The sequence below is a fragment of the Salmo salar genome, chromosome ssa09 (genome assembly GCF_905237065.1).
Source record: "Salmo salar chromosome ssa09, Ssal_v3.1, whole genome shotgun sequence".
Classification (NCBI taxonomy): domain Eukaryota; kingdom Metazoa; phylum Chordata; class Actinopteri; order Salmoniformes; family Salmonidae; genus Salmo; species Salmo salar.
Window position 1 is genome coordinate 91,295,995 of NC_059450.1, and position 24,723 is coordinate 91,320,717.

Genomic DNA, 24,723 nt, shown 5'->3' on the forward strand with positions numbered 1-24,723 from the left:
GTCCTGGGAGTGCATTCTGACGAAGAACAGCAAAGGTAATCCAATTTTTCTTATAGTAAATCTTAGTTTGGTGAGTGACACACTTGGTGGGTGTCAAAATAGCTAGCCTGTGATGCCGGGCTATCTACTCAGAATATTGCAAAATGTGCTTTCACCGAAAAGCTATTTTAAAATCGGACATAGCAATTGCATAAAGGAGTTTTGTATCTATAATTCTTAAAATAATTGTTATGTTTTTTGTGAACGTTTATCGTGAGTAATTTAGTAAATTCACCGGAAGTGTTCGGTGGGAATTCTAGTCACATGCTAGTCACATGCTAATGTAAAAAGCTGTTTTTTGATATAAATATGAACTTGATTGAACAAAACATGCATGTATTGTGTAACAATGTCCTAGGTGTGTCATCTGATGAAGATCATCGAAGGTTAGTGCTGCATTTAGCTGTGGTTTTGGTTTTTGTGACATTATATGCTAGCTTGAAAAATGGGTGTCTGATTATTTCTGGCTGGGTACTCTGCTGACATAATCTAATGTTTTGCTTTCGTTGTAAAGCCTTTTTGAAATCGGACAGTGTGGTTAGATTAACGAGAGTCTTGTCTTTAAAATGGTGTAAAATAGTCGTATGTTTGAGAAATTGAAGTAATAGCATTTCTAAGGTATTTGAAAATCGCGCCACGGGATTCCACTGGCTGTTGAGTAGGTGGGACGCAAGCGTCCCACCTAGCCCATAGAGGTTAATGGAACATTTTGACTTTTCGTCTCTGGTTTTGCGTTCACGCATTATGCCTTTGGAATAGTGATCTGAACGCGTGAACAAAACAGAGGTATTTGGACATAAATATGGAGTTCATCAAACAAAACCAACATTTCTTGTGGAAGTGGGAGTCCTGGGAGTGCATTCCGACGAAGATCAGCAAAGGTAAGTGAAGATTTATAATACTATTTCTGAGTTTTATTCACTCCAGAACTTGGCGGGTAACTGTATAGATTGCTTTGATGGCTGAGCTCTGTACTCAGAATATTGAACAATGTGCTTTCGCCGTAAAGCTATTTTGAAATCTGACACAGCGGTTACATTAAGGACAAGTGTATCTATAATTCTTCAACGTTTATGATGAGTATTTTTGTAAATTGATGTGCTAATTCACCGGAAGTTTTGGAGGCAATACATTTTCTGAACATCACGCGCCAATGTAAAATGGGGTTTTTGGATATAAATATGAACTTTATCGAACAAAACATACATGTATTGTGTAACATTGAGTCCTGGGAGTGTCATCTGATGAAGATCGTCAAAGGTTAGTAATTCATTTTAGCTGTATTTCTAGTTTTTGTGACGCCTCTCCTTAATTGGAAAATGGCTGTGTGGTTTTTCTTGTTTAGGCGCTGTTTTAACATAATTTAATGTTATGCTTTCGCCGTAAAGCCTTTTTGAAATCGGACAATGTGGTTGGATTAACAAGAAGTGTATCTTTAAAATGGGATATTTATAGTTGTATGTTTGAGAAATTTGAATGATGAGATTTTTGTTGTTTTGAATTTGCCGCCCTGCTATTTCACTGGCTGTTGAATAGTGTGTCCCGCGGGTGGGACGCTAGCATCCCACATGTCCCAGAGAGGTTAACATATCCCAGTTTAGGTCACCTAACAGTACGAACTCTGAAGATAGATGGGGGGCAATCAATTCACATATGGTGTCCAGGGCACAGCTGGGGTCTGAAGGGGTCTATAACAAGCGGCAACGGTGAGAGACTTGTTTTTGGAAAGGTGGATGTTTAAAAGTAGAAGTTCGAATTGTTTGTGCAAAGACCTGGGTAGTATGACAGAACTCTGAATGCTATCTCTGCAGTAGATTGCAACTACTGAGAACTTTGGCAGTTCTATCTTGTCGGAAGATGTTATAGTTAGGGATGGAAATTTCAGGATATCCATCCTCTGTTAGTCATCAAGTTTCCGTTTGATACCATTTGATTTGCTAATTGATTATATGCATTATGACTTCCCATATAAGGACATCCGGATGTCGATTGTCATAATTTTAGCTGTGACTAAAAATAACTTTGTATGGAAATGATCTTAATCTGAGTCCATTAAACTGGCTTCATCCTAGTCCAGGAAAACTCCCCCATAATGCAATACTATTTCATTAATCTGCAAAAAATCTTGTTTCTTTACACAAGATGTATTGAGCACCATGCATGTTGTAGGCAAACACCCTGAGCCTTGTTGAAGTACAGCATGTTAGGGTTCTAAGGTAGTGATCTGGGTTCTTTAGGCAGTCTATGCTTCTCAGTGGAATGTTCTCTGTTCTCTCCCCAGTTTCATCCAACCAACTGCACTGTGAAGGAGAACGGTGATGAGGGACAGCTACATGATCTCCTGACAAACCTCTTCAACTGTGCCCAGGCCATTTACTCTTGTCCCTCACCCTGCCGCTCATCACAAACAACCCTATAGCTTTGCTGAGAGGACTGATGGAAACGCTGTCGACTCTGCATAGTCCAGTACCTCATATTGTTATTGTATTGTATTATTTAAATGTATTATGGCATTTCTTTTTGTACTATTTATGAATAAATTAACTTGTAAAAGTGGCAAAAAGTATTGTTCTAAATTTGGTTTATTAAGTGTGTTGATACTACTGCACCAAAGATTTTCTAGACTTGACCTATTCCTGACTCTAGCCTCAAACTACATTTCATAATGTGGAATCACTCAACTATCTGGCAGTCTCCACACTAAAGCACTGGTAAAACACAATCGTTAACATTATACTATTTCATGTGTGTGGACAACCAGGCAAATCGTGGAGCAAGGCAAATTCTTGGCAGTGCCATGCTGTTAAAGCATCAACCAATCATTCACATTTATTTTATAAAGCCCTTTTTACATTAGCAGTTCCCACAAAGTGCTTTACAGATACCGAGCCTAAATCCCCAGAGACCAAGCAATGCAGAAGCACAGTGGCTAGAAAAAACTCCCAAGAAGGCAGGACGAAACCTAGAGAGGAAGTAGGAAGAAACCTAGCATGATTCCAATCTTAAAACATACTTTAATTTTCTATTTATCTATTTTTTACTTAACACATTTTTTTTTAAATCGTAACTTCTTAAAGCATTGTTTGTTAAGGGCTTGTAAATAAGCATTTCACTGTAAGGTCTACACCTGTTGTATTCGGAGCATGTGACAAATAACATTTGATTTGTTAATTGACAATAGCTCAGCATTGAGCACCATAGTTCCCTCCAAGTTCATCATTAAGCTTGAGGCCCTGGGTCTGAACCCCACCCTGTGCAATTGGATCCTGGACTTCCTGATGGGCCGCCCCCAGGTGATGAATGTAGGGAACAACACCTCCACTTCGCTGATCTTCAACACTGGGGCCCCACAAGGGTGCATGCTCAGTCCCCTCCTGTACTCCCTGTTCGCCCATGACTGTGTGGCCAAGCATGCCTCCAACTCAATCCTCAAGTTTGCAGACGACGCAACAGTAGTAGGCTTGATTACCAACAATGACGAGACAGCCTACAGGGAGGAAGTGAATGCTCTGGGAGTGTGGTGTCAGGAAAATAACCTCTCACTCAACGTCAAAAAAAAAAGGAGATGATCGTGGACTTCAGGAAACAGCACAGGGAGAACCCCCTTATCCACATCGACGGGACAGCAGTGGAGAAGGTGTAAAGTTATGTTCCTCAGCGCACATATCACTGAAAACTGAAATGGTCCACCCACACAGACAAGGTGCAAAAGCGCCTCTTCAACATCAGGAGGCTGAAGACATTTGGCTTGGCACCTAAAACCCTCACAAACTTTTACAGATGCACAATTGAAAGCATCCTGTCGGGCTGTATCACCACCTGGTACGGCAACTGCATCACCCACAACCGCAGGGCTCTCCAGAGGGTGGTGCGGTCTGCACAACGCATCACCGGGAGCCAACTATCTGCCCTCCGGGATACCTACAGCATCCGATGTCACAGGAAGGCCAAAAAGACCATCAAGGACAACAACCACCCAAGGTCAGTACAGGTGCATCAAAGCTGGGACCGAGAGACTGAAAAACAGCTTTTATCACAAGGCCATCAGAATGCCTTCACTTGCACAGTGGCTGCTGCTGACATATACATGTTATATGTTAGTAATTTAGCCGATACTCTTATTCAGAGTCACTTACAGTTAGTTCATTCATCTTAATAACATAGCTAGGTGAGACAACCACATATCACAGTCAAATATACAGGATACGTACATTCCATTCCAGTTAAACAATGGATATATAGCGCTTTGCATTTTAAATCTATAAATACAAAACCTGAGAACAGTAATATTTTACACACACATTAAGGTACCTACAAACAATCATTTCTAATGAAAAAACACAAATGTGAAAAATATATAGGGTTTTGAAATTAAACTTCATACATTTTCACTCTGTCAATCATCAAGTTTCAGTTTGATACTATTTGATTGCCAAATGATCATATGCAATATGACTTCCCATATAAGGACATCCTGGATGTTGATTGTCAAAATCTTAGCTGTGACTTAGTGATCTCTATCTAACGGGCTCTGTGAGTAGTTTCAGTGTCAAGAGACAGTATAAGAGAGCTGTGTTTGACGTTGCGTCAGTCACATTTGAACCTTCTTCACCCCGAGGGCTGAGACTGTATCTAGTTATAGCCTGCTACCACTACTACTACTACTACTGTAAAGACATGAAGACTGTCACACTCCTCTTCTCCTTTGCATTTGTGCTGGTCTTCACTGCGCCCACTGATGAGACTCATCTATTGCTTACGATCATCGACGAGGCTAACAAGATCCTCAATGGAGGTTTGGAGGTAAGAAGATTGAAATGTTGCATATGACAAGTATTATAACTGCATTATAATCCACTGTATCTATAGCGTTATCAAATGTTGCTCTACTCTATCGGATTAGAAGGCCTCTTGTTAAAAATGAGCGCAAAGGGGTCATGAAAAATGACACAAATAACAAACATTTTGTTTCTAGTTTCAGGCCCTTGTGGACAGTCTAGTGCCAGCGGGATTCGATCAAGATCGCTGCAGGGAAAACGGGGTAAATTGTATCCATAATCTTGATGAATAGGATGAAAACATGGTAGACAGTGTTCCATCATGGGCCGGTTTCCCCAGACACAGATTAAGCCTAGTCCTAGAGAATAAAAACCATGTTCAATGGATATTCACCATTGAAAGTGCTCCTTAGTCCAAGACTAGCCTTAATTTGTGTCTGGAAAATGGGACCCTCATGTCCATCAGTGATAACTACTGTTAACTTACCCATGTCAATACTTGTTGATGCAATCAGACACTTATTAGTGCTGACCAGAAAGTTGACAATGTATTTTAGAATTTTCTACAGCGTATTGTATCCATTACAACAGCAGATTCATCAATAATCATGACTTTCTCAAATTCCAGCCTGAAGATTTCTGCATAGCTGAGACTATTCTGTCTGCCATAAACCATGCGCAGTACAGGAGTCCATTAAACAACATATCTAAAATCAGTAGAGTGCTGAAGCTGTACAATAAGGTAAGGAATCATTCAGACAAATCTAAGCTTGGTTGGGGGGGGGTCTACTCTATCCTGGGCTGCAAATTCTTGTCATGCCAAAGGAGTGGCATGATGGCACAAACAGACTGGTACCCAGGCTAACTTAGGTGTATTCAGTGAAACATCCAAAATGTTGCAGATATACATTCATGAGTAGAGATTGTCTGTTCAACACAATGTATTTATATCTTGTAATGTTGCACACACTTGAACAGAGCCCTGCTCTTGTCAATCAAACAGTAACTACTACTCTATTAGCCATAACAATTATCAGTGTAGAAAAAGTAACTCAAAACATATAGGGCGGTATTTCAGACATGGATGAAGTCTAGGCCTGGACTAAAAAGCACTTTCTATGGAAATGATCTTAATCTGAATCCATTAAACTGGCTTCATCCTAGTCCAGGAAAACTCCCCCATAATGCAATACTATTTCATTCATCCGCAAAAAAATCTTGTTTCTTTACACAAGATGTATTGAGCACCATGCATGTTGTAGGCAAACACCCTGAGCCTTGATGAAGTACAGCATGTTAGGGTTCTAAGGTAGTGATCTGGGTTCTTTAGGCAGTCTATGCTTCTCAGTGGAATGTTCTCTGTTCTCTCCCCAGTTTCATCCAACCAACTGCACTGTGAAGGAGAACGGTGATGAGGAACAGCTCCACGATCTCCTGACAAACCTCTTCAACTGTGCCCAGGCCATTTACTCTTGTCCCTCACCCTGCCGCTCATCACAAACAACCCTATAGCTTTGCTGAGAGGACTGATGGAAACTCTGTTGACTCTGCATAGTCCAGTACCTCATATTGTTATTGTATTGTATTATTTAAATGTATTATGGTATTTACTTTTGTACTATTTATGAATAAATTAACTTGTAAAAGTGGCAAAAAGTATTGTTCTAAATGTGGTTTATTAAGTGTGTTGATACTACTGCACCAAAGATTTTCTAGACTTGACCTATTCCTGACTCTAGCCTCAAACTACATTTCATAACGTGGAATCACTCAACTATCTGTCAGTCTCCACACTAAAGCACTGGTAAAACACAATCGTTAACATTATACTATTTCATGTGTGTGGACAACCAGGCAAATCGTGGAGCAAGTCAAATTCTTGGCAGTGCCATGCTGTTAAAGCATCAACCAATCATTCACATTTATAAAGCCCTTTTTACATTAGCAGTTCCCACAAAGTGCTTTACAGATACCGAGCCTAAATCCCCAGAGACCAAGCAATGCAGAAGCACAGTGGCTAGAAAAACTCCCAAGAAGGCAGGAAGAAACCTAGAGAGGAAGAAACCTAGCCTGATTCCAATTTTAAAACATGCTACACACGGCAACCAGACAAATCACACAGCAACCAGACAAATCACACGGCAACCAGACAAATCACACGGCAACCAGACAAATCACACGGCAACCAGACAAATCACACAGCAACCAGACAAATCAAATCTAAAGAGAAAGAAAGAGAGTGAGATTAAACATGTGCAATAATTTAATAAATTACTAAAATACAGGGGGGGCTCAGTAGATGTAAACATTTGAAATACAGTATATTCCAAAATAAAGACACTTTGCTTCCACTACAATACACCATGAACGATGAGATGAAAAGGAAGAAATCAAAGCGTGACAATAAATGGCTTAGTTAGTGTTTAATGGGCAAATAGCACTACTATATAGACAGGTTAGCTGACTAACTGATATGTGCGTCGATAAGGCAGAAGTCCGTGTGGTATTATGATTCTGAACAGTCAGATAGCTGACAAGAAGCTGCCACGTGGGGAATCGTAGGAGGCTGATATCAGCTTGTTGTATCTTGTTATTAATATCACGTTTTATTTTGAGGTGTTTCGACTGATGTCACATCCATGCTAATATGGCGAAAATACGCTAGCTAACCAACAACTGTAAAGATGTATTTTAGAGATAAGCGCTCATTGTGCAAATGTATTCGTTTTTTAGTTATTTTTTATTATTTTTATTCGTATTCTCCTATGTCCTAAATGTGACCCTATTCCCTATTTAGTGCACTACTTTTGACCAGAGCCCTACGGGACACCCTATGAGCCCTGGTCAAAAGTAATGCACTATAAAGGGTATAGGGTTTCATTTGGGACATTGTGTGTTGCCCACTGAACTGTGCTCGATGACTACATTAAGACTCAACATTAAGCTGACTATTCTCAACAAGCCTCCCCTTAATATAATACAAGGTCCCCTTGACTTGAGCAGTCTAAGGGGCAGGTCCAAATGACACCCTATTCCCTATTTAGTGCAATACTTTTGACCAGGGCTCATAGGGTATCCCATAGGGCTCTGGTCAAAAGTAGTGCACTAAATAGGGAATAGGGTGTGCCATTTGGGACGCAAACCTAAATCCTAGAGTACAGTTTCTACTGCTTGCTCCCTCCCTCCTTGACCGACCGACCAACCGTTTCCTCGCCTCCCTTCACATTTAAAACCTTACTTGGCTATACAGTGTATTAAGAAAATCTTTTTAAATAACGACAATAAAGATCTTCATGTTCGATTACTGACTGACTGCTGTTGTTAATTCTAAAGTAAAGTAGTGTAGATTCATTGACTGACTGCTGTGGTTAATTCTAAGGTAAAGTAGTGTAGATTCATTGACTGCTGTTGTTAATTCTAAAGTAAAGTAGTGTAGATTCATTGACTGCTGTTGTTAATTCTAAAGTAAAGTAGTGTAGATTCATTGACTGACTGCTGTGGTTAATTCTAAGGTAAAGTAGTGTAGATTCATTGACTGACTGCTGTTGTTAATTCTAAGGTAAAGTAGTGTAGATTCATTGACTGACTGCTGTTGTTAATTCTAAGGTAAAGTAGTGTAGATTCATTGACTGCTGTTGTTAATTCTAATGTAAAGTAGTGTAGATTCATTGACTGACTGTTGTTAATTCTAATGTAAAGTAGTGTAGATTCATTGACTGACTGCTGTTGTTAATTCTAAGGTAAAGTAGTGTAGATTCATTGACTGCTGTTGTTAATTCTAAAGTAAAGTAGTGTAGATTCATTGACTGCTGTTGTTAATTCTAAGGTAAAGTAGTGTAGATTCATTGACTGACTGTTGTTGTTAATTCTAATGTAAAGTAGTGTAGATTCATTGACTGACTGTTCTTGTTAATTCTAATGTAAAGTAGTGTAGACTCATTAACTGACTGCTGTTGTTAATTCTAAGGTAAAGTAGTGTAGATTCATTGACTGACTGCTGTTGTTAATTCTAAGGTAAAGTAGTGTAGATTAATTGACTGCTGTTGTTAATTCTAAGGTAAAGTAGTGTAGATTCATTGACTGACTGTGTTGTTAATTCTAATGTAAAGTAGTGTAGATTCATTGACTGCTGTTCTTGTTAATTCTAATGTAAAGTAGTGTAGACTCATACTGACTGCTGTTGTTAATTCTAAGGTAAAGTAGTGTAGATTCATTGACTGCTGTTGTTAATTCTAAAGTAAAGTAGTGTAGATTCATTGACTGCTGTTGTTAATTCTAAAGTAAAGTAGTGTAGATTCATTGCAGTACATGGGGCTCCAGCCCTGATTGGCTCTCTCACTGCAGCAGGGATTCCATCACAGCCTCGGGCTTCGCTGATCTTTTCCTGTCAGGAGATAAGAGGAGGGTTGCATCACAAATGGCACCCTTTCCCTATTTAGTGCACTACTTTTGACCTAGGCCCATAGGGAATAGGGTGCCATTTGAGATGCAAATGAGATGATCATGGGGTTAATATACACTGAGTATACAAAAGAACACCTGCTCTTTCCATGACAGACTGAACAGGTGAATCCAGGTGAATCTGTTATTGATGTCACTTAAATCCACTTCAAATCAGTGTAGATGAAGGGGAGGACTGGTTAAAAATTATATTTAAGCCTTGAGACAATGGAGACATGGATTGTTTATGTGTGCCATTCGGAGGGTGAATGGGCAAGACAAAAGATTGAAGTGCCTTTGAACAGGGTATGGTAGTAGGTGCCAGGTGTACCGGTTTGTTTCAAGAACTGCAACGCTGTTGGGTTTTTGACGCTCAACAGTTTCCCGTATCAAGAATGGTCCACCACCCAAAGGACATCGGGCCAATTTGACACAACTATAAGAAGCATTGGAATCAATATGGGCCAGCATCCCTGTGGAACGCGTTCGACCCCTTTCGAGTCCATGCCCCAACGAATTGAAGCTGTTCTGAGGGTAAAAGGGTGTTCAATATTAGGAAGGTATTCCTAATGTTTTGTCCACTCAGTGTATTAGTACCGTTATCCTGGTTGGCATATTAGTACCGTTATCCTGGTTGGCATATTAGTCCCGTTATCCTGGTTGGCATATTAGTACCGTTATCCTGGTTGGCATATTAGTACCGTTATCCTGGTTGGCATATTAGTACCGTTATCCTGGTTGGCATATTAGTACCGTTATCCTGGTTGGCATATTAGTACCGTTATCCTGGTTGGCATATTAGTACCGTTATCCTGGTTGGTATATTAGTACCGTTATCCTGGTTGGTATATTAGTACCGTTATCCTGGTTGGTATATTAGTACCGTTATCCTGGTTGGTATATTAGTACCGTTATCCTGGTTGGTATATTAGTACCGTTATCCTGGTTGGTATATTAGTAGTGTTATCCTGGTTGGTATATTAGTACTGTTATCCTGGTTGGTATATTAGTACTGTTATCCTGGTTGGTATATTAGTACCGTTATCCTGGTTGGTATATTAGTACTGTTATCCTGGTTGGTATATTAGTACTGTTATCCTGGTTGGTATATTAGTACTGTTATCCTGGTTGGTATATTAGTACTGTTATCCTGGTTGGTATATTAGTACTGTTATCCTGGTTGGTATATTAGTACTGTTATTCTGGTTGGTATATTAGTACTGTTATTCTGGTTGGTATATTAGTACTGTTATCCTGGTTGGTATATTAGTACTGTTATTCTGGTTGGTATATTAGTACTGTTATTCTGGTTGGTATATTAGTACCATTATCCTGGTTGGTATATTAGTACTGTTATTCTGGTTGGTATTAACACTATTCTTTATGGTGGATAACGATGTACCGACAGCAGCTGGGAGACAGACGGTGGTGGTGGTTTACCTTCGTCCAGTCTTGGGCCTACTACTCTTGGAGGACCTGGGCCTCTCCAGCTTCATCAGTGACTGTCTCATACTCTCCTCTGTGTAGGCCAAGTACACATGGGACAAGTCAAGCTCAAACGGCTGGGAGGAGAGAGGAAGGAGAGAGGTAGGAGAGAGGGATAGAGAGAGGGTTGGAGGAGGAAAAGAAAGCGAGGGTAGAATAATATTATCCAGATGCACTATGCTGTCTGTCTTCTTATGTAGGCGTGATCTAAGAACTCACATCTTTGTCTTTCTTGTCCGGCACGGGGGTCTGTTTCCTCATGTTGTTACCAGTGTACGCTACACACTTCTGAGGACCAACAAGTAAACAAATAAACAATGTCATAAGCATGAAGCAATCACACCAACGTGGCTCTGTACTGTCTATGATAAGAAACTCTCTCCCCTTAGCCTACTGTCATTTCCGGACTATTAAACGCACCTGAATATAAGCCGAACCCACTGAATTAAAAAATATATATTATTTTGAACATAAATAAGCCGCACATGTCTATAAGCCGCAGGTGCCTACAGGTACATTGAAACAAATGAACTTTACACAGGCTTTAACGAAACACGGCTTGTAACAAAAATAAATAGGCTTTAACGAAACACGGCTTGTAACAAAAAATAAAAAATTAGTAGTAAGCTTAAGTTGTCTTTTTGCACTGAGTCAATTCCTCACGCTGCTGTTTCCAACGTCTTATCATCGACTCATTAAGACCAAGCTCCCGTGCAGCAGCTCTATTTCCTTTTCCAACAGCCAGATCAATCGCCTTCAACTTGAAAGCTGCATCATATGCATTTCTCCGTGTCTTTGCCATGATGAGGGTGACAAAATGACTACCGTAATCAGAATGATGGGAAGTTTGAGAGTGCTCGATTTAATCTAAACAGTAAACCAAAAAGTTGTTTGACCTTAACCCGTTCGGCAATTTCATTGGTCTAATGAAAGCTTCATGCCGCCAAAAAACTGAGCACGTCACAGAATGTGTTTTTTAGGAGAAAAAAAAATTGAAAGCGGGAAAAATCCATATATTAGCCGCGTCATTGTTTAAGCCGCGAGGTTCAAAGCCTGGGAAAAAAATTGCGGCTTATAGTCTGGAAATTACAGTAATTATTCTCAGGTTAAATATTTCACTGTGGCTGTATGCAGAACTCACCAGCTGCCATTCCCCAATGTCCTCATTCCACTGTACATAGTTCTCAATCATCTCCTGCACCAGACAGGAAGAAGCAGGAACCATATTAGCATCAGCGCTAACTAAATACGCTCTCACACAAACATAAATGGAAACATAAATGGACGGACACACACACACACACAGACCCCCACACGTCTACGACATGTCACACACATGTACACGTCACACACACATGTCTACGACATGTAGACAGACAGGAAGTTGTCACACACACACCTGGTATTCCTGTGGGATGAAGCTGTCTATGATGAGCATCTGCAGTCGTAGCTCTCTGCTGAGGTGGCGGATATTCTCCAGCAGGCCCTCGATCTCCCGGTGATGCTCCTGCTGCAGGTCGGCCATCTGACAACACAACAACAACCTCTCAACAACCACTGAACCAATGCCATGTGTTGACGAAGAAATGAGCCAATGCCATGTGTTGACGAAGAAATGAGCCAATGCCATGTGTTGACGAAGAAATGAGCCAATGCCATGTGTTGACGAAGAAATGAGCCAATGCCATGTGTTGATGTGACTGCTCCTGGACAATTCCATACGAGATGGCCACAAATATATTCATGATCTTTTGGATCTTTCTGAAATTAGAGCCACAGAAAATGTCATTTTGGTGAAGGATGTTTGGCATACCTTTGAGGTCTGTATCCTAAATAATTATTGAGAATGTATTAATTATGTTATACACTGAGTGTACAAAACATTATGAACACCTGCTCTTTCCATGACAGACTGACCAGGTGTTAATGAGCCAATGCTGTGTGTTAATGAAGAAATGAACCAATGATGTGTGTTAATGAGCCAATGCTGTGTGTTAATGAAGTAATGAACCAATGCTGTGTGTTAATGAAGTAATGAACCAATGCTGTGTGTTAATGAAGTAATGAACCAATGCTGTGTGTTAATGAAGTAATGAACCAATGCTGTGTGTTAATGAGCCAATGATGTGTGTTAATGAAGCAATGAACCAATGACGTGTGTTAATGAAGTAATGAACCAATGCTGTGTGTTAATGAAACAATGATGTGTGTTAATGAAGTAATGAACCAATGCTGTGTGTTAATTAACAAATGAACCAATGCTGTGTGTTAATGAAGTAATGAACCAATGCTGTGTGTTAATGAAGAAATGAACCAATGCTGTGTGTTAATGAAGAAATGAACCAATGCTGTGTGTTAATGAAGAAATGAACCAATGCTGTGTTAATGAGCCAATACTGTGTGTTAATGAAGTAATGAGCCAATGCTGTGTGTTAATGAAGTAATGAACCAATGATGTGTGTTAATGAAGTAATGAACCAATGATGTTTGTTAATGAAGTAATGAACCAATGATGTGTGTTAATGAAGTAATGAACCAATGGTGTGTTAATGAACCAATGATGTGTGTTAATGAAGTAATGAACCAATGCTGTGTGTTAATGAGCCAATGCTGTGTGTTAATGAAGTAATCAACCAATGCTGTGTGTTAATGAGCCAATGCTGTGTGTTAATGAAGTAATGAACCAATGCTGTGTGTTAATGAGCCAATGCTGTGTGTTAATGAAGTAATGAGCCAATACTGTGTGTTAATGAAGTAATCAACCAATGCTGTGTGTTAATGAGCCAATGATGTGTGTTAATGAAGCAATGAACCAATGACGTGTGTTAATGAAGTAATGAACCAATGCTGTGTGTTAATGAAACAATGATGTGTGTTAATGAAGTAATGAACCAATGCTGTGTGTTAATTAACAAATGAACCAATGCTGTGTGTTAATGAAGAAATGAACCAATGCTGTGTGTTAATGAAGTAATGAACCAATGATGTGTTAATGAGCCAATTCTGTGTGTTAATGAAGTAATGAACCAATGCTGTGTGTTAATGAAGTAATGAACCAATGCTGTGTGTTAATGAAGTAATGAACCAATGCTGTGTGTTAATGAAGTAATGAACCAATGCTGTGTGTTAATGAGCCAATGATGTGTGCTAATGAAGCAATGAACCAATGACGTGTGTTAATGAAGTAATGAACCAATGCTGTGTGTTAATGAAACAATGATGTGTGTTAATGAAGTAATGAACCAATGCTGTGTGTTAATGAAGTAATGAACCAATGCTGTGTGTTAATGAAGTAATGAACCAATGCTGTGTGTTAATGAAGTAATGAACCAATGCTGTGTGTTAATGAAGTAATGAACCAATGCTGTGTGTTAATGAAGTAATGAACCAATGCTGTGTGTTAATGAAGTAATGAACCAATGCTGTGTGTTAATGAAGTAATGAACCAATGCTGTGTGTTAATGAGCCAATGATGTGTGTTAATGAAGCAATGAACCAATGACGTGTGTTAATGAAGTAATGAACCAATGCTGTGTGTTAATGAAACAATGATGTGTGTTAATGAAGTAATGAACCAATGCTGTGTGTTAATGAAGAAATGAACCAATGCTGTGTGTTAATGAAGTAATGAACCAATGCTGTGTGTTAATGAAGAAATGAACCAATGCTGTGTGTTAATGAAGTAATGAACCAATGATGTGTTAATGAGCCAATACTGTGTGTTAATGAAGTAATGAACCAATGCTGTGTGTTAATGAAGTAATGAACCAATGCTGTGTGTTAATGAAGTAATGAACCAATGCTGTGTGTTAATGAGCCAATGACGTGTGTTAATGAAGCAATGAACCAATGACGTGTGTTAATGAAGTAATGAACCAATGCTGTGTGTTAATGAAGTAATGAACCAATGCTGTGTGTTAATGAAGTAATGAACCAATGCTGTGTGTTAATGAAGTAATGAACCAATGCTGTGTGTTAATGAAGTAATGAACCAATGCTGTGTGTTAATGAAGTAATGAACCAATGCTGTGTGTTAATGAAGTAATGAACCAATGCTGTGTGTTAATGAAGTAATGAACCAATGCTGTGTGTTAATGAAGTAATGAACCAATGCTGTGTGTTAATGAGCCAATGATGTGTGTTAATGAAGCAATGAACCAATGACGTGTGTTAATGAAGTAATGAACCAATGCTGTGTGTTAATGAAACAATGATGTGTGTTAATGAAGTAATGAACCAATGCTGTGTGTTAATGAAACAATGATGTGTGTTAATGAAGTAATGAACCAATGCTGTGTGTTAATTAACAAATGAACCAATGCTGTGTGTTAATGAAGTAATGAACCAATGCTGTGTGTTAATGAAGAAATGAACCAATGCTGTGTGTTAATGAAGTAATGACCCAATGCTGTGTGTTAATGAGCCAATGCTGTGTGTTAATGAAGTAATGAGCCAATACTGTGTGTTAATGAGCCAATGCTGTGTGTTAATGAAGTAATGAACCAATGCTGTGTGTTAATGAGCCAATGCTGTGTGTTAATGAAGTAATGAGCCAATACTGTGTGTTAATGAAGTAATGAACCAATGCTGTGTGTTAATGAAGTAATGAACCAATGCTGTGTGTTAATGAGCCAATGATGTGTGTTAATGAAGCAATGAGCCAATGACGTGTGTTAATGAAGTAATGAACCAATGCTGTGTGTTAATGAAAGCAATGATGTGTGTTAATGAAGTAATGAACCAATGCTGTGTGTTAATGAAGTAATGAACCAATGCTGTGTGTTAATGAAGTAATGAACCAATGCTGTGTGTTAATGAAGTAATGAACCAATGCTGTGTGTTAATGAAGTAATGAACCAATGCTGTGTGTTAATGAAGTAATGAACCAATGCTGTGTGTTAATGAAGTAATGAACCAATGCTGTGTGTTAATGAAGTAATGAACCAATGCTGTGTGTTAATGAGCCAATGATGTGTGTTAATGAAGCAATGAACCAATGACGTGTGTTAATGAAGTAATGAACCAATGCTGTGTGTTAATGAAACAATGATGTGTGTTAATGAAGTAATGAACCAATGCTGTGTGTTAATGAAACAGTGTGTTAATGAAGTAATGAACCAATGCTGTGTGTTAATTAACAAATGAACCAATGCTGTGTGTTAATGAAGTAATGAACCAATGCTGTGTGTTAATGAAGAAATGAACCAATGCTGTGTGTTAATGAAGTAATGAACCAATGGTGTGTTAATGAGCCAATACTGTGTGTTAATGAAGTAATGAACCAATGCTGTGTGTTAATGAGTAATGCCAATGCTGTGTGTTAATGAAGTAATCAACCAATGCTGTGTGTTAATGAGCCAATGCTGTGTGTTAATGAAGTAATGAACCAATGCTGTGTGTTAATGAGCCAATGCTGTGTGTTAATGAAGTAATGAACCAATGCTGTGTGTTAATGAAGTAATGAACCAATGCTGTGTGTTAATGAAGTAATGAACCAATGCTGTGTGTTAATGAAGTAATGAACCAATGCTGTGTGTTAATGAAGTAATGAACCAATGCTGTGTGTTAATGAAGTAATGAACCAATGCTGTGTGTTAATGAAGTAATGAACCAATGCTGTGTGTTAATGAAGTAATGAACCAATGCTGTGTGTTAATGAGCCAATGATGTGTGTTAATGAAGCAATGAACCAATGACGTGTGTTAATGAAGTAATGAACCAATGCTGTGTGTTAATGAAACAATGATGTGTGTTAATGAAGTAATGAACCAATGCTGTGTGTTAATGAGCCAATGCTGTGTGTTAATGAAGTAATGAACCAATGCTGTGTGTTAATGAAGTAATGAACCAATGCTGTGTGTTAATGAAGTAATGAACCAATGCTGTGTGTTAATGAGCCAATGATGTGTGTTAATGAAGCAATGAACCAATGACGTGTGTTAATGAAGTAATGAACCAATGCTGTGTGTTAATGAAACAATGATGTGTGTTAATGAAGTAATGAACCAATGCTGTGTGTTAAAAAATGAACCAATGCTGTGTGTTAATGAAGTAATGAACCAATGCTGTGTGTTAATGAGCCAATGCTGTGTGTTAATGAAGTAATGAACCAATGCTGTGTGTTAATGAAGTAATGAACCAATGCTGTGTGTTAATGAAGTAATGAACCAATGCTGTGTGTTAATGAAGTAATGAACCAATGCTGTGTGTTAATGAGCCAATGATGTGTGTTAATGAAGCAATGAACCAATGACGTGTGTTAATGAAGTAATGAACCAATGCTGTGTGTTAATGAAACAATGATGTGTGTTAATGAAGTAATGAACCAATGCTGTGTGTTAATGAAGTAATGAACCAATGCTGTGTGTTAATGAAGTAATGAACCAATGCTGTGTGTTAATGAAGTAATGAACCAATGCTGTGTGTTAATGAAGTAATGAACCAATGCTGTGTGTTAATGAAGTAATGAACCAATGCTGTGTGTTAATGAAGTAATGAACCAATGCTGTGTGTTAATGAAGTAATGAACCAATGCTGTGTGTTAATGAAGTAATGAACCAATGCTGTGTGTTAATGAAGTAATGAACCAATGCTGTGTGTTAATGAAGTAATGAACCAATGCTGTGTGTTAATGAGCCAATGATGTGTGTTAATGAAGCAATGAACCAATGACGATGAAAGAGTGTGTTAATGAAGTAATGAACCAATGCTGTGTGTTAATTAACAAATGAACCAATGCTGTGTGTTAATGAAGTAATGAACCAATGCTGTGTGTTAATGAAGTAATGAACCAATGCTGTGTGTTAATGAAGAAATGAACCAATGCTGTGTGTTAATGAAGTAATGAACCAATGATGTGTTAATGAGCCAATACTGTGTGTTAATGAAGTAATGAGCCAATGCTGTGTGTTAATGAAGTAATGAACCAATGATGTGTGATAATGAAGTAATGAACCAATGATGTTTGTTAATGAAGTAATGAATCAATGCTGTGTTAATTAACAAATGAACCAATGCTGTGTGTTAATGAAGTAATGAACCAATGCTGTGTGTTAATGAAGAAATGAACCAATGCTGTGTGTTAATGAAGTAATGAACCAATGATGTGTTAATGAGACAATACTGTGTGTTAATGAAGTAATGAGCCAATGCTGTGTGTTAATGAAGTAATGAACCAATGATGTGTGTTAATGAAGTAATGAACCAATGCTGTGTGTTAATGAAGTAATGAACCAATGGTGTGTTAATGAACCAATGATGTGTGTTAATGAAGTAATCAACCAATGCTGTGTGTTAATGAGCCAATGCTGTGTGTTAATGAAGTAATGAGCCAATGCTGTGTGTTAATGAAGTAATGAACCAATGCTGTGTGTTAATGAAGTAATGAACCAATGCTGTGTGTTAATGAAGTAATGAACCAATGCTGTGTGTTAATGAAGTAATGAACCAATGCTGTGTGTTAATGAAGTAATGAACCAATGCTGTGTGTTAATGAAGTAATGAACCAATGCTGTGTGTTAATGAAGTAATGAACCAATGCTGTGTGTTAATGAGCCAATGATGTGTGTTAATGAAGCAATGAACCAATGACGTGTGTTAATGAAGTAATGAACCAATGCTGTGTGTTAATGAAACAATGATGTGTGTTAATGAAGTAATGAACCAATGCTGTGTGTTAATTAACAAATGAACCAATGCTGTGTGTTAATGAAGTAATGAACCAATGATGTGTTAATGAGCCAATACTGTGTTTTAATGAAGTAATGAACCAATGCTGTGTGTTAATGAAGTAATGAACCAATGCTGTGTGTTAATGAAGTAATGAACCAATGCTGTGTGTTAATGAGCCAATGATGTGTGTTAATGAAGCAATGAACCAATGACGTGTGTTAATGAAGTAATGAACCAATGATGTGTTAATGAGACAATACTGTGTGTTAATGAAGTAATGAGCCAATGCTGTGTGTTAATGAAGTAATGAACCAATGATGTGTGTTAATGAAGTAATGAACCAATGGTGTGTTAATGAAGTAATGAACCAATGGTGTGTTAATGAACCAATGATGTGTGTTAATGAAGTAATCAACCAATGCTGTGTGTTAATGAGCCAATGCTGTGTGTTAATGAAGTAATGAGCCAATGCTGTGTGTTAATGAAGTAATGAACCAATGCTGTGTGTTAATGAAGTAATGAACCAATGCTGTGTGTTAATGAAGTAATGAACCAATGCTGTGTGTTAATGAAGTAATGAACCAATGCTGTGTGTTAATGAAGTAATGAACCAATGCTGTGTGTTAATGAAGTAATGAACCAATGCTGTGTGTTAATGAAGTAATGAACCAATGCTGTGTGTTAATGAGCCAATGATGTGTGTTAATGAAGCAATGAACCAATGACGGTGTTAATGAAGTAATGAACCAATGCTGTGTGTTAATGAAACAATGTTGTGTGTTAATGAAGTAATGAACCAATGCTGTGTGTTAATTAACAAATGAACCAATGCTGTGTGTTAATGAAGTAATGAACCAATGATGTGTTAATGAGCCAATACTGTGTTTTAATGAAGTAATGAACCAATGCTGTGTGTTAATGAAGTAATGAACCAATGCTGTGTGTTAATGAAGTAATGAACCAATGCTGTGTGTTAATGAGCCAATGATGTGTGTTAATGAAGCAATGAACCAATGACGTGTGTTAATGAAGTAATGAACCAATGCTGTGTTTTAATGAATCAATGATGTGTGTTAATGAAGTAATGAACCAATGCTGTGTGTTAATGAAGTAATGAACCAATGCTGTGTGTTAATGAAGTAATGAACCAATGCTGTGTGTTAATGAAGTAATGAACTAATGCTGTGTGTTAATGAAGTAATGAACCAATGCTGTGTGTTAATGAAGTAATGAACCAATGCTGTGTGTTAATGAAGTAATGAACCAATGCTGTGTGTTAATGAAGTAATGAACCAATGCTGTGTGTTAATGAAGTAATGAACCAATGCTGTGTGTTAATGAGCCAATGATGTGTGTTAATGAAGCAATGAACCAATGACGTGTGTTAATGAAGTAATGAACCAATGCTGTGTGTTAATGAAACAATGATGTGTGTTAATGAAGTAATGAACCAATGCTGTGTGTTAATGAAGAAATGAACCAATGCTGTGTGTTAATGAAGTAATGAACCAACGATGTGTTAATGAGCCAATACTGTGTGTTAATGAAGTAATGAGCCAATGCTGTGTGTTAATGAAGTAATGAACCAATGATGTGTGTTAATGAAGTAATGAACCAATGATGTTTGTTAATGAAGTAATGAACCAATGATGTGTGTTAATGAAGTAATGAACCAATGGTGTGTTAATGAACCAATGATGTGTGTTAATGAAGTAATGAACCAATGCTGTGTGTTAATGAAGTAATCAACCAATGCTGTGTGTTAATGAGCCAATGCTGTGTGTTAATGAAGTAATGAACCAATGCTGTGTGTTAATGAGCCAATGCTGTGTGTTAATGAAGTAATGAGCCAATACTGTGTGTTAATGAAGTAATGAACCAATGATGTGTGTTAATGAAGTAATGAACCAATGGTGTGTGTTAATGAAGTAATGAACCAATGGTGTGTGTTAATGAAGTAATGAACCAATGCTGTGTGTTAATGAAGTAATGAACCAATGCTGTGTGTTAATGAAGTAATGAACCAATGCTGTGTGTTAATGAAGTAATGAACCAATGCTGTGTGTTAATGAAGTATTGAACCAATGCTGTGTGTTAATGAAGTAATGAACCAATGCTGTGTGTTAATGAAGTAATGAACCAATGCTGTGTGTTAATGAGCCAATGATGTGTGTTAATGAAGTAATGAACCAATGCTGTGTGTTAATGAAACAATGATGTGTGTTAATGAAGTAATGAACCAATGCTGTGTGTTAATTAACAAATGAACCAATGCTGTGTGTTAATGAAGTAATGAACCAATGCTGTGTGTTAATGAAGTAATGAACCAATGCTGTGTGTTAATGAAGTAATGAACCAATACTGTGTGTTAATGAAGTAATGAACCAATCCTGTGTGTTAATGAAGTAATGAGCCAATGATGTATGTTAATGAAGTAATGAGCCAATGATGTGTGTTAATGTTCTGCTCCTGCTGCAGGTCATCCACAACACAACAAGGCCCCAGTCCTGTGTTTGAACACACTTGGGATACATCCTATTCACTATATAGTGCAGTTGTTTTCACCAGAGTCCTGTGGGACTTGGACATTCTTACCTCTGACTTGGCAGCCATCAGCATGGTCCAGACTTTCTTCAGCTTCTTGGTCTTCCCCTGAGCCTCCTCCTGCAGACTGGAGTACTTCTCTTCCATGTCCAGACGCTCCGCCTGCATGGACGTCACAAACAAGACAGGGAGTTTTGGATTTAATTTCATTTATTTAATAATTAAACAGGAAACCTCACCACTTTTGAACCTCATTAATTATCTCCATGTAGATACTGGTATGGTGCTGGAGATACTGAATATGGCATTAAAAAGTCTCCCTTGAACATAGAAGACTGCACCGCCGGAGACAACAGAACACGTAGGAAAACGATAACGCCTGAAGGCTTTTTCCCCCTGATGGAAACAAGATGGAGTATTTTGGTATTTTATTAGGATCCCCATTAGCTGTTGCAAAAGCAGCAGCTACTCTTCCTGGGGTCCACACAAAACATGAACCATAATACAGAATGACATAATACAGAACATCATTAGACAAGAACAGCTCAAGAACAGAACTACATACATTTATAAAAGATACTCTATTCGCTATGTAGTTCACTGCTTCTGACCAGAGTCAGTTTGTAGCTTTTATTATGTTCAATTCCTCTGCTCATCGACAGATGCCATTGCCATTCTCAGGGAAAGCAAAGCAGGCACCTCATCTGAACTAGCAAGGTGCTGACTGGTGTGACTTAGTAGACTTTAAGGCAGTGGTATTCAAACTTTTTCAGCATGGACTCAATTTTTTTCACCAGAAATTCTGGCAACCCCACCCAAAATGTTATGGCAACCTTAAAAAAATAAAAAATTAATGTTGATTTTTCACATCAACAAATAACGTTATATTCATGACATTTTCATCGCTCATGAAAATTACAAGAACCAATAAATACATTTACTCATCTTTCTCAACAACAACATAAATAGATTGTCCCATAAAATAATCTGTAGTCTCAATTTGTGTCCCTCCCCTGACATAGTGCACTAGTTTAGACTAGTGCACTATGTAGGGAATAGGGTGCTAGTTGGACATGGGACAGTTGTTTATACGTTATGACTAATTTCGTTTCCCAATATGCTGGGCATGTGCCATCTCACCAAAATACCACCTCTCATCAGCCCCACTTTATCACTGAGAATCAGCCCCGCTCAAACAGTCAGAGGAAGTGTAGTGGTGAGTATTTTGATGCAGAAATGAGACATGTCAGATGAGCAAGGGGAGTTAACCACTAAGCCATATATGTATTACAGCTCTTCAGTTGTCTGAACTAGGACCCTGGTTACCCTCTACAATGTACTGTAGATTATATCATATTCTGTGATAGAACTGCTTCTCCTCCAGTTCTCTGCAGCGCTGCCTTGGGTTGATGGTATGATGTACAGTGCCTTCAGAAAGTATTCACACCCCTTGACCTTCTCCAAATGTTCTTGTGTTACAGTCTGAATTTTGAAAAACATAATTCCACTTTGACATTATGGGGTATTGTGTGTAGGCCAGTGACACAAACATTTTAATTTGATCAATTTCAAATTCAGGCTATAAGAACTAAACGTGGAAAAGGTAAAAGGGTCTGAATACTTTCTGAAGGCCCTGTAATATAGTGTGTAAGATGGTATACCTCCTTCTCCTCTAGTTCTCTGCGGAGCTGCTCAGCCCTCCTGCGTCTCTCCTCTAACTCATTGTTAGACTCCTGCAGTAGTTTCTCCTGCTCCTCAGCCTTGGCCAGGAGGTCCACCCCTCCTACGATCACCTTCTTCTCCAGGGCTGACAGCTTCTCCAGCAGCAGGTGATGCTCCTGTCTGGGGGAAGGAGGTTAGAGGTCAGGGCTCAATAGATCTGAAAATAGCTTTAGTAGGCTAGATGGAGTTTCTGTCATATTCCTTATACCCTTCTAGATGTCTCTGATCGACAAGAGGGCATCCAAAAGTATCTAGGGGTGGTGGGGGGCTAACGTTAGATAATATTTCAAAGCAGTAGATTATTCTTCAACCGTGATTTCTGGAAAACTTGGGAATTTTGCAACCCCAGACTGTACTCACTGCGCTTTGAGCAGATCATTCTCTCTCTTCTCCAGTTCTGCCCTGGCCTTGTTCCTCTCCTCCTCCTCCATGTCCAGCTTGGCTTCTAGCTCCTTCCTCTCCTCCTCGATCTTCGCCTGCATCTCCACCATCTTGTCAGGAGAAACCTTCTTCTTCCCTTTAATAATAATAGTGATTATTTATTTGACTTATAGAACGATCCCCCAAGTCCACAGCCATCATCAAATCAAATGTTACTAGTCACATGCGTCGAATACAACAGGTGTAGACCTTACAGTGAAATGCTTACTTATGAGCCCCTAACCAACAATGCAGTTAATTTTATTTTATTAATAATAATAATAATAATACGAATAAGAAGTAATTAAAGAGCAGCAGTAAAATAACAATAGCGACACTACAGTGAGGGAAAAAAGTATTTGATCCCCTGCTGATTTTGTACGTTTGCCCACTGACACAGAAAGGATCAGTGTATAATTTTAATGCTAGGTTTATTTGAACAGTGAGAGACAGAATAACAACAAAAATATACAGAAAAACGCATGTCAAAAATGTTATAAATTGATTTGCATTTTAATGAGGGAAATATTTCCGCTACAAGACCATGGTGCTTGCCTACGGAGCTGTGAAGGGAACGGCACCTCCGTACCTTCAGGCTCTGATCAGGCCCTACACCCAAACAAGGGCACTGCGTTCATCCACCTCTGGCCTGTTGGCCCCCCTACCTCTGAGGAAGCACAGTTCCCGCTCAGCCCAGTCAAAACTGTTCGCTGCTCTGGCACCCCAATGGTGGAACAAGCTCCCTCACGACGCCAGGACAGCGGAGTCAATCACCACCTCCCGGAGACACCTGAAACCCCACCTCTTTAAGGAATACCTAGGATAGGATAAAGTAATCCTTCTAACCCCCCCCCCCTAAAAGATTTAGATGCACTATTGTAAAGTGGTTGTTCCACTGGATATTATAAGGTGAATGCACCAATTTGTAAGTCGCTCTGGATAAGAGCGTCTGCTAAATGACTTAAATGTAAATGTAATGTAAATGTACAAAATCAGCAGGGGATCAAATACTTTTTTCCCTCACTGTATATACAGCGGGATACCGGTACAGAGTCAATATGCGGGGGCACCGGTTAGTCGAGGTAATTGAGAGTACAAGTAGGTAGTTATTAAAGTGACTATGCATAGATGATAACATCTATGCATGGACGTTTCTTAATGACATGTCATTGTTTAGTTCCCACCACCTCAACCTACACACTAAGGGTGGAAGTTTCCCCTAGGTACAGAAAGCTGATCTAAGATCTGCATCTAGGGGAACATCACCCTACACCCAACCCAGTCTGATTCGTAGGTTTGCTTAGACAGCACTAGTCTGGTCCCAGATCTGTTTGTGCTTATCTTGCCAACTCCTATGGTCATTGTCACACCGTGCACAAACAGACCTGGGACCAGGCTAAAACAACACATCATATTACAATGGTCAATTAGTCAAATATTATATTTAATACACTCTCAACATGTTAGATAGCAGCTGCTCTTCTACCGAGCAGTAAAAACAGTATCGACATGAATTAGCTCCTTGATGAGACAGCAGTCAGTACTTTCTGGAGAAAATATTAAATCAGATTAAGAGCAGGAAGATGAAGGGTGATTTTAAAAGACCTTTGTGTATGTCCCAACT

At 38.7% G+C, this 24,723-nt stretch overlaps 2 protein-coding genes across 7 annotated transcripts in view; one reads left to right on the forward strand and one right to left on the reverse strand.

Annotated features, from left to right (window-relative positions):
* Window positions 1-4,646: 4,646 nt before the first annotated feature.
* Window positions 4,647-6,473, forward strand: LOC123744677 (uncharacterized). Its single transcript, XM_045724198.1, has 4 exons — window positions 4,647-4,842; window positions 5,015-5,080; window positions 5,446-5,559; window positions 6,192-6,473. The coding sequence occupies exons 1-4, from the start codon at window positions 4,717-4,719 to the stop codon at window positions 6,327-6,329; spliced, it is 444 nt and encodes a 147-aa protein (XP_045580154.1). The 5' UTR covers window positions 4,647-4,716; the 3' UTR covers window positions 6,330-6,473.
* A 594-nt stretch (window positions 6,474-7,067) lies between these two features.
* Window positions 7,068-24,723, reverse strand: part of LOC106612218 (kinesin-like protein KIF3A) — a 36,042-nt gene continuing 18,386 nt past the window's right edge. For all 6 annotated transcript variants that reach the window (XM_045724197.1, XM_045724196.1, XM_045724195.1 and 3 more), the window contains 8 exons: window positions 23,040-23,196; window positions 22,619-22,799; window positions 21,009-21,119; window positions 12,142-12,267; window positions 11,884-11,937; window positions 10,962-11,030; window positions 10,698-10,819; window positions 7,068-9,201 (listed from right to left, as the gene is read on the reverse strand). In XM_045724197.1, coding sequence (XP_045580153.1) covers window positions 9,153-9,201; window positions 10,698-10,819; window positions 10,962-11,030; window positions 11,884-11,937; window positions 12,142-12,267; window positions 21,009-21,119; window positions 22,619-22,799; window positions 23,040-23,196 — 869 coding nt within the window. In that variant the 3' untranslated portion in view covers window positions 7,068-9,152. The remainder of the gene's footprint in view (window positions 9,202-10,697; window positions 10,820-10,961; window positions 11,031-11,883; window positions 11,938-12,141; window positions 12,268-21,008; window positions 21,120-22,618; window positions 22,800-23,039; window positions 23,197-24,723) is intronic.